The 10,947-nt window shown below is 34.9% G+C and overlaps 1 protein-coding gene across 4 annotated transcripts; it reads right to left on the reverse strand.

The window, feature by feature from the left end:
• Window positions 1–7,629: 7,629 nt before the first annotated feature.
• LOC140814334 (trihelix transcription factor GTL2-like) lies at window positions 7,630–10,488 on the reverse strand. 4 transcript variants are annotated; one of them, XR_012114094.1, is made up of 4 exons: window positions 10,038–10,488; window positions 8,484–9,699; window positions 7,990–8,107; window positions 7,630–7,784 (listed from the first exon to the last, which is right to left on the reverse strand). XR_012114094.1 is itself a non-coding variant. In XM_073173285.1 (3 exons), the coding sequence occupies exons 1-3, from the start codon at window positions 10,328–10,330 to the stop codon at window positions 8,093–8,095; spliced, it is 1,524 nt and encodes a 507-aa protein (XP_073029386.1). In that variant the 5' UTR covers window positions 10,331–10,488; the 3' UTR covers window positions 7,630–8,092. The 4 variants fall into 4 exon arrangements, 1 of the variants encoding a protein (XP_073029386.1); XR_012114092.1 differs by having other exon boundaries at window positions 7,630–8,107; window positions 8,344–9,699; window positions 10,038–10,487; XR_012114093.1 differs by having other exon boundaries at window positions 7,630–8,158; window positions 8,344–9,699; window positions 10,038–10,487.
• Window positions 10,489–10,947: the final 459 nt, after the last annotated feature.

A 10,947-nucleotide genomic window follows, 5' to 3' on the forward strand; every position in this document is an offset into this window, starting at 1 on the left:
AATAAAACCATGAAAACAGTTATGATATATGTTCACAGATGAAGTGTTTTCACAAATGTTGACAACATCTCCTGACAACACGTTAAATTCCAAAAAATTAATTTTAATTTTTCTGCACACTTAGAGTCTTATAACTTTTTTTTTACCATAGAAGTGATAGCTCCTACACTTGAAGAACGATTTTCTTTAGAATTTCTTTAGGTAGTTTTTTCCAATTTCTTCTATTTTGACTTCTATATTAAGTTCAGAAGAGGTAGCTCCTACACTAAAAGCGCAGTCTTCATTGAACTCTTTTAGGTAGCTTTTTCCAATCTTTTCTTCTGACACAAAACATATTTTTAATTTGTTTTTTCACTCAATCTTCTCAAGTCACCTATCACAAGGGACGGGGTCGTGGAGTACATGATTATCCTTCAACTACTTTGTGATTTGATCAGAGTATTAATCATGTCCAAGTGTGTTAAGTTAAATAGAACAATAAATTTTAAATGCAACAGAAGATTATGCAACAATATTCCAACACATCATATTGCATTATTAATGAAATGTAGAATGCCTAAAAATGTACATGTATGTTAGGTATTGTCCGAGATGTTGTAACATCTAAGACAACATCTATGATGGTTTAGGTAGAACACATGCTGATAGAATTCCTAAGGTCGGAAAATTTCTCAAAATCTAATATTTTTTTGAATATGTCGGCCAGTTGTGCTAGAATTATCACAGTACACAACCAAGGTTTCACTCTTAAGTCTATAGTCTTCTATCATTTGGTTCATCTACAAGAGTTGAGAGCAACAACTTCAAGCTGCCACATATTCAGATTCAACTCTTGAAATTGAAACACAATTTTTTTTCCTACTATGACACGAGATTAAATATTGTCAAGATAAAAACAACCTCCAGATGTACTCTTTTTATCATCTAAATCAACAGCCTATTCAGCATCAGAAAAACCTACCAAATCGAAGTTAGTTTCTTGAGTGTACCATAATCCTAAATCAATTCTTCCTGCTATGTAACTTAGAATACACTTAGCATCTTTTAAGTGATAAATTTTAAGATTGACTTGGTATCTAGCACACAAGCATACACTAAACACGATGTCAGGTCAACTGATAGTCAAATACGTGAGGCTTCCTATGATGCTATGATGCTGCGGTATAAAGTGTTGTCAACATTTTCGACAAAATCATCTTTGCACAATTTTTCACTCGAGCCTATAGGCGTCTTCATGTATTTGGTGTTTTCATTTGCAAATTCCTTAACTAGATTTTTGGCATACTTATTTTGACATAAAAAAAAATGTCATCATGCAATTGTTTAATTTGCAAACTAAGAAAGAAACTCAGCTCACCAACCATACTCATTTCAAAAGTAGATGACATATATTGAACAAAATAATCAGCATGTTTTTTACAGGATCCACAATAAATTATGTCATTAACATAAATTTGGCAGATAAGGATTTCACCTTTAGATTTTTGTTAACCTCATCTCGTTTGAATCCCTTTTCAAGTAGATACTTAGTCAGTCTTCCATATCAAGCATGTGGTGCTTGCTACAAACCATAGAGTGCATTTTTCAATTTGTAGACACGATCCAAATTATAAGGATCCTCAAGTCATTTAGGCTATCTTACATCCACTCCTGACACAAAATGCCATTCAAAAATGCACTTTTGACATCCATTTGAAAAAGTTTGATTTTCATATAGCATGCAATTGCTAGCAGTAGTAGGACTGACTCAATACGGACAAGAAGAGAAATGGTCTCATCAAATCAACCATTCAACCTGTATATACCTTTGAGCAAACAACATTTCTTTGTTTCGAATGATATTTCCCGACTCATTGGTTTTATTTTGAAAATCCATTTTGTACCAATTATATTTCCATGGTCAGGAGGTTGAACTAAATACCACACATAATTTCGAACAGATTGTTCAAGCTCATCATGCATTGCATTGGTCCAAAACTCATCTTTTAAAGTTTCATCGACATTTTTGGGTTCAAAATTGGAAATAAAGCATGAAAATCTAACCTATGAATACATGAAGCTCATCCACACTAGTTCAACCATCTTGCGGTAATCGATCTTTTCTTTCTTTCGAGTTTGAACTTCTCCATGCACATTTACAATTATTTGAGATGACTGATGATTTTTCTAGATTTTGGTTTGAATTTTCTGTCTATCATCTACTGCATCATCATCACTGTGTATTACATCCTCAGGTTCAGTGACTTCAGTGTCACGTGTTGTGCTAGGTGTTGTAACATTTGGGGCAACACTTGCATTTTCCAGTAAGATTGGAATTTCCAAAAAATCTTTCACATCATCTTCAGCTGTTTTCGTTTTGAGATCTGCACAGTCATCAAAGACAACATTAACTGATTCAATGATAGTCCTTGTTCATAGGTTGAACATGCAATATAAACGAATATTCGTGGCATATCCCACAAACAAACACTTGTCACTTTTCATTTTGCAAGTTGGTTCATGTTATTCAAAGTATAACAAACACAACAAAAAACATGAAATATTTAAGGTTGGGTTTCTTTCTCATGATTATCTCATAAAATTTCATTGTTGAACCACTTCTTAAATACACCCCGTTCGAAATATTACATGCAATATTAAGGGCCTCTGCACAAAAAACGCTTTGAAATGTTATTCGAAGCTAGCATTACCTTATCCATTTCCTGTAATGTTCTATTCTTGCATTCGGCTATGCCATTTTGTTGTGAGATTTTGGAGTCGAATACTCATGTGAAATTCCTTTCATGTCATAAAATGATGAGAATGGAGAGTTTTCAAATTCCTTGCCATGATCAGTCCTGATCTTTCTCACCTTCAAATTATGGAAGTTTGTAATCCCTGTGATTAACTGTTTAAAAACATCAAAAGTATCCGACTTTTTCCTAATAAAACTTACCTATTAAAAACATGAGAAATTATTGACACACATAAAAGAATACTTCTTACCTACAAAGCTTTCCACTTCCATAGGACCCTTAAGGTCCATCTGTAGTAACTCGAGACAACGTGTTGTCCCAAATTGTGTCAACACAGGGTGTGGCACGTCGAGTTTGCTTACCTTTTTAACAATCTCCACAAACATATGGTATACCATATGATATATTAGGCATACGTTGTACTGCATCGTACTTACACAAGTTCTTCAGGGTTTTGAAATTCACATGCCCGAGTTTTTGATGCCAAAGGTCAAGTTCACTGGCTTGTGCATGTTTGCATATACGTTCTTCACTTATTTGATAACAGTTGTATGAAGATCTTGTTCCTGTCATAATGCACATGTTAGTTTCATAGAAAACCTCACAAGTATGTTTATCAAACTTGACATATAAATTTTCATCACACAGTTTGCTTATACTTGTCAAATTTGAATTTAATCCTTTGACATGAAGCACATTGTGGAGCTTTGGTAGTCCTTCGACATTCAATGTTTCCTTTCTAACCATCCTTCCTTTAGCTCCCCCTCCATAGGTTACTCTACCACATTTTTTATCAATATAATCAGTGAGATGTTCTCGTGATCCTGTCATATGGCATGAGCTTTCACTATCAAAGTACCAGTGACTTGCCGTGTTAGATTTTAATGATGTATAGACAACATTAAAGTGGGTTTTTACCTTTGGTACACAAATTTGTCTTACAGTAGGTCGACGGTTGGAGGTGTTGCGGCAAGTGTTGGGCAACATTCGGGGCAACTTCTGATTCACATTTGTATTCATACAGTCTTCCCCAAGTTTAAAACATTAGGACCTGATATGTCTAGGCTTAAAACAGTAATGACACACATATATGCGTTTTCTTTACTTCGAAACAGTTGCAGCAGGTTGTCTTTTGGTTGGAGGACTTTTCCTCGAAGATGTGGATTGTGACTGTTTAGAAGAATTAGTTTTCCTTTCATAAAAACAGTTGATTTAGATGATTCACCAATTTCAAATACACTGTCTTTGAAACCTAAACCATTATTGTCATCTCTTCCCATCAAAATCATGGATTCAAGCTTAGATGTGGTTGAATGGAACTTGGTTTGTATCTCAGTTGTCTTCTGAAGCTCATTCTTGATCTTACATAGTTCCAAGTCCTTTTTGCTCAGGATTACTTCAAGTTTGGTAAACACAGTTTCAGTTCAGTGTTCTCCTTCATAAGAGTTGTGTTAAACTTATATCTTTTAATCCAATCAGTATACAACTCTTCATAAATCTTATATACACTCTCAAGAGTGATTTATTCTTCATCAGCTCCCAAATCATCATCTGCACTTGAGTTTTCAAAAGTTTTTGAATTAAAAATAATAATTTTGAACACGTGTTCCACCTAGGTGTTGCAACACCCGAGGCAACACCTAAGAGGTTCACCTCTATCCAATGTTTTTCTACCAAAAGTGCAGTCAAGGAGGTGCAATTGTTTTCTTCATTGGATTTCTCCTCCTTATCAGATTCATTATCGCTTAGATAAACATTGTACCCTTTTATTCTTGCGAGTTGTATTTGCACATTCATTGGCGTAATATCCAAATCCATTGCATTCTCTACATTGTACTAAATCATATTTCTTCGGATTAAACTGACCCTTACCTTCATTTCTTGGTCGAAACTGGCATTGGATAGGAAACTTCTTGATTTTTCAGGGGTTAGTAGACTAGGAAACTTTGATGGTTTTCCAGCCTTCTTCTTGTCTCTGATTCTCTTCAAATAATCCCCAAATTTCTTTGTGATGTAGGAAATAGAATCCCGACAAATGTCTGATTCATTAACCTCTTGGGATAGTTGAAGAAGATCATTATACGAATCATTAGAAACTTGGAATGCAATAGTCTCGCTCTTTTCTTTTTTCTGCATGTCCATGTTCGTTTTGAAGGTACGAAGTGAACTTATCAAATCCTCCAAAGCTATCTGAGTTGTATCCTTAACCTCATCAATTGCACATAATTTTATGTTGAACCTTTCGGGCAAAGATCGGAGTACTTTGCTCACCAGAAGTTCATTCGAGATGGGATCACCTAGACTGAATGTTTCATTGGCAATCTCCCTATGGCGTCGATCATAATCAATAATTTTTTCGGTTTCTTCGATTCTCAAATTCTCAAATTTTGATTTAAGCATTCTAAACTTTATTCTTCTTACACTTTCAGAACCTTCACAGTGTTTTTGAAGGATTTCCCATTCATCCTTGGCCGATACATAGATTGTAATTAGGCTGAACATATTAAGATCGACTGAGGTGAAAATGGCATTTAAGGCCTTCGAGTTGTGGTTCGAGATCTGTACTTTCTCAGCAAACCACTCATTCTCAGGCTTTATCAAGGTGTCACCATCTTCATCTATTCTTTTCGGTGGATTCCAACCACTGAAAACGCGTTGCCACGCTCGTTCATCTATGGATTTAATGTATATTCTGATCTTGACCTTCCATAGGCTGTATTTGGTTCCTTCCAAGACTGGTGGTCGAAGTACTGCGTTTGCAAGTGATGCGTTCATCAAAAAGACCTTGTTAAACAAAATAATCAGGATCAACACTTAGTATATCAAGAGATCGCTCGGATACCATTTGTAAGATTTGAGATATATTTTGTTTAATAGTAAAACATGTAAGACAATATGACCGTAAATTTGTGTTTATCATAATTAAGTGTTATGTGAAATGTTACAACGTTTTAGACAACATGCAGCAGCATTTATAAGTTTGTACCACAAATTAACTTTAAGTAAATACAATGGAACAAAATAAATTTTGCACATTTTAAATACTTATGCGGTGTCTCAGGTAAAAAATAATCACTAGAAAACCAACGAGTTTATACAAAAACTAACATTAGTAATTTTAATCAAAAACCAATTTTCTCAACACGTTGAGAAAATCAAATGCTTCTAAAACAAATAACCACACTTAAAACAATATTTAAGAAAGCAAAACACGATGTCAAAACTGGAGCAACAAAAACAAATCTTCAGCCAACTCCTCTACATTTGTTGTCTATAGATGTCTTTAACAATCACGACAACACGTGGATTCACCACTCTTCGATCATCAGCAACCTTGTAGATTGTTTTCTAAAGTTTATGGCATGCAAATGTGCAAGAGTATGCATGTGCTTCTGCGTAAATCACTCCCTTTGTATGAGATGAATCCTCTTATTTATAGCCTTAGGGTTTATCAACACGGAAACCTACACAATATGAAAATTAAGAGTTTCATTAAAAACAAACTCTTTTTAAACAATGATACTATATCACATAAATCTCAACATAATTATCATAGTATGGCAAAACCATAATTACATATTTAAAATCATATAAAAAATCTTAGGAAATAAATTTAATAAGAAAATTATATTTCTGTTCAGCGAGAAAACTTGAGATTCAAAAATCAGATTCTCATGGAAAGAAGTAGGCGACGTAAATGGAAATCACCCCCACTTGGGATTTTGAGGATGGACGTGGATGCCTCATACAATCCACATGTGAATTCTTAACTGTCTGGGGCGCTCTTAGAGATCACCAAGGAAAACTGATTATGACATTTGGACAGCAAACAAAAGCCTCCCACTTCGTTAATACATGGTAAATTAATGGCAATACACGAAGGTTTAAGGATTTTATTGGAGAAGGGATATCAAGATGTTTTAATTACGACATATATTCTCTTTTGACGGTGCAAGTAGTCACCAAACAGGCGAGGATTCAGGCTACGTTAGAATCATCACGGCTAAGCTTGGGGAGATTATCTAGAGTCCCGCGGTTTCTTCATTTTGCCATGTTAAACGCACGGTAAACACAATGGCTCATGTTTTGGCTAAATTTTTTGTTTCATCCCCTTCACCTTTTATTTGTGTGGATTGGAATTTTCCGGATTGATTTGTTAAACTTGTATCTACCGACACTTTGATTACTCAATAAATAGTACAAGTTTTTCATTTTAAAAAAGAAGTAATTCCTTGTGTTAATATATTAAAGCGTGATTTTGAAGCCAAATCAAACCTAAATTTTCCGTTTGGTTCCTTTTGAGTTTGCTTGGATGATCGTTTCCAAATTTTGATTTTTCCTTCAAATGAAATATTTTTATTGCTTTAAAACTTAATTTAGAATTTTTAAGTTATCATTATAAATCAACAAATGTTAATATTCACACGGATATCAAAGCATTTAATAATTTAATTATAATCGCAATGATATATTGACATTATTAAATTCAAAAAATTCCTACGATATTCTTACATGTCAATTTTGTAAGACAAATCTTCAATTCATATTATATATATCAAAATTATTATTTTTTATGTCAAAAATATTATTTTCCATTCTAGATGTGAACTGAGTCGACTCGTGTCAAAAGATATCTATTGTGAAAATATCATAATATATAATGAATTGCTTATTCTCACAAAGGAAAACTCACAATCAATGGCTATCAACAATATTGATGTTTGGAAATCAAATTTGTAACACTCAATACTAATTTATTAAGCTTATAGATGAATGCAACCATTCCTACTGAGCCGAATACATAAGAAAAGGTCAAAACTCGATCGAGATAGAGTTCGAACTCGATTTAAAACTCAAACAGTTAGAATATTTTTTATTCGAATTGGACCTGATATTTTTAAAAAATTAAAAATACTTAAATTAATTATTGTAATATTCATTAAATTTTTTTATAGAAATTTAATTATCTTAATATATGAATAGTGCTGTGCTAGAAATCGTCCGGATCTCGTCCCCGAAGCAAGAGGTGATGACTGGTTAGCTACGAGCCTACAACGATCGATCAAATTCAAGCTCAAACCTGGAATATTGTGTGAAAAATAAGAAATAATCACTTTTTCTTCTCTAGTTACGTTGAATGATCAACCGATTGGCAATCAAATCATGATGATAAATTAGATTCCGCCTGCATTCACCTGACAATGGAGCAGAAGCATTTAAACCCACAAGTTAAAAATTCAACAGATTATTATACCTTCAAATTAAAATAATAGTAAATCCAATCTTGCAATAATGCATGCAGCTACAAATTGCAGGTGGTTGATGGGTCTGTACCGACGCTGAATTTCACATGTCAGCTATCCTTCCCTTCCCTGCATGCAGATTCACGGCCCTTCTAAGTTCAAGAACCAAAACACAAATCCCTGAATTGATATGAAAATTTAAAGAAACAAGTTTCCCGGCTCGAATTCCCATTCTTTGATTTCGTGGCTAGAATGTATTCACAAACTTTGAAATGGGGTGAGATTGCAATTCAACAGATTTTTACAGCTTTTGCGAGAAAGTATATATACTCTGAATTTTATTGCTCTCCTAAATCAAAGATTACCAGGCTGGGAATATCCAAAACCGCCGGAGAGCGGAGAGACAGAGGCGGAGCTGGACCGATGGAAAGGATTTTAAAGAGTAGTGGCAGCTGAAATTTAACTTAAGTAGAGACATTGCACATAAATTTTAGACATCTCTCACATGGTGGTGGACGGTTGACTCCGTCTGCTCGCTATTTTCTGGCACATTTGATTGGTTCTCAAGTGTTCCCCCACTGTATAAAGAGTTGAGCTGATGAAAATAAGGGCAAGTTCTTGAATCAATGGACCTCTTCTTGGTGTTGTCTTTGGTTTTTCTGAAGTATTTGTTGATGTTTTCCCATTTCTCTTTGCATCTTTTTGCACTTCTCTTGTATCCCAATTCCATCATCCCTTGAGAGATTCTCTCCCAAAGAGGACCCTTTGCTCCTTCCTTGATTTCCTCGATGTTTCCACTAAATTTGCACCTCAGATGAATCAAAGCCAACACCTCGTCTCTAGGCCATCTCTTCCCAATGTCTCCTCTTGAATCCATCATTTGACAAGATTTATGGGATGTTAGATTATTCTCATTTGTTAGGACTGAGATAGAGCAAGAGTTGGCTTCTGAATTTTTTGTGGCAAGACTGGAGCTTGGGCTTGGAGGTGATGGAGTAGCTTTAGTGGCTTCTGTCTTGCTCTCCAAAGGGATATCGGAACTAGGGTTTTTGTGGGATTCAACCATTTCCGGTGAAGAAGATGTTTCAAGCTTGTTTTGTGCGTTGGGGAACTCAAAATCTTGTAAAAGTTTACCAGTGGCAGTGTCATTTAACTTGACTAAATCCTGAATCTTCTTTAAGAACCCAATGATCTTTGCCTGTCTCTCTCCCGCAATAGCTTGCTCCCGTGCCTTGATCTCATTCTCACGCTTAATCCTATCCATTTCTTGTCTCTTCCAAACTTCCTCTCTCTCCGCCATTTCTTTATCTCTTCTCACCAAATCTTCAATCAGTTTGTTATGCAACTCCTCCTGTTGAGCAATCATTTTACTCACAATTGCCTCACAGAAACCTTGGAACATCTCAAATTTGTCTTCCCTCTTCCTCTTCCTGGTTTTCTCTTTTGTTTTTTTCACCATTTCTTCACTTTCTTGGAACTTTTCCGTCTCTAATTCTTCGACATGAATAATCTGCTCTACTTTGTCTCCTTCATTAATTTGTTTCACGGTTTCCGGGACGATATGGGATTTTTCTTGATTCTCAGAGTTGTAGAATGGATCAAACTCGTTGAATATTCTGTAGTTTTTCTCGTAGCTTAGGCTGTTGAAGTTACAGCTTTCATCTTCAAATTTCTCCTTGCATTGCTCTGCGCCCCTAGCAAATCCAAGCCCAGCTAGTTTCCTGCAAATTGTACAAATAAACGCACACCGTAATTCAACTTTTTGCATCAAACAGTTAAAGACCGATAAAGTTTGTAATCAAGGCAGATATATAGCTTAATCAGTCATAGTTTTCACCAAACGAAACAGCTTAAAAGCAAGGAAACAATCCCAAGAAAGACAATAAAGTCCCCAAAAGGAGACCCCGTAAAAGGAAATCTCTGGACTAAATTCTTCAGTTCTCCGAAGCCCATTTGACGAATTTATTGACATGGGCAGATGCGAAAGCCGAACACAAGAAAACTCACTTCGTTTCACTCAAATCGCCGTAAAAACAAACGGGCATTAATTAAATTTCACCTCGAAACAAGCTCCCAGCTCATATCAGGGAACCAATTCTCCATGCTGGATCTAACTTTAAGCAGCGCGAGAAGTTCATCAGCAGACCAGGGATCCATGGATCCATCTCTTTGCAGCTGCTTCCCCACATTTTTAACCACCGATTCTTGCCGTTGAAATTGCTGCAACGAAGAAGGAGAAGAAGAGGAGAATGGATTGAAATTATCCGAAAAAGCATGAAGAGGGATTGGAAGCGAAGAATTTCTCGAAGAAACGAATCGGTGAAATTCATCACTGGGCACGCCATTGAACATTGTGGATTCTTTAATCTCTTCTTCTTTTTTCCTCCGCCCTTCTTTGTTTGCCAAAGTCTACAAATATTTTGACTTTAAACAAATCAAAATATATTAAATCAGATTTTGTATTTTCGATCTCAAATTTTCAATATTTCTTCATTTGATTAAAATATTTCAAATCCATCTCATATCATGTAGTAATAAGATCCATTCCCTTTCTCGATTTTCTCACTTCATATTTTCCTAAATTATTTATATAATTAATATTTCCAATCAATCTCTCAAATATGTGGATACGATTCTGACGAATATACTGGTTGAATCATATCTTAAAGCAGTAAAATAAATATAAAATGAGTAGGTCTATTGTGAGATGTTATCACGAATCTTTATCTGTGAAACACAATAAAAAATTGTACTCTTAACATAAAAAGTAATATTTTTTCATGGATGACCCAAATAAGAAACACGGCTCACAAAATACGATCCGTGAGATCGATTAGCACATGTTTTTGTCATATAAAATATATTAACACATTTTTTTTCTAATATTTTTTTAAATAAAATTCCGAAAAATGGAAAACAAGAAAACGGGTGTTTGTGAGAAGCATTTAGAGATTCTTGTCTCGTATGCC

The sequence above is a fragment of the Primulina eburnea genome, chromosome 15 (genome assembly GCF_022965805.1).
Source record: "Primulina eburnea isolate SZY01 chromosome 15, ASM2296580v1, whole genome shotgun sequence".
Classification (NCBI taxonomy): domain Eukaryota; kingdom Viridiplantae; phylum Streptophyta; class Magnoliopsida; order Lamiales; family Gesneriaceae; genus Primulina; species Primulina eburnea.

Bases quoted from the DNA above. Each gene is read 5' to 3' on its own strand.
- LOC140814334 (XM_073173285.1), bottom strand. From the start codon at position 10,330: ATGTTCAATGGCGTGCCCAGTGATGAATTTCACCGATTCGTTTCTTCG. The intron at 9,700-10,037 runs GTGAAATTTAAT...TACAATTTGCAG, and splicing joins AGCTGGGAGCTTGTTTCGAG to GAAACTAGCTGGGCTTGGAT.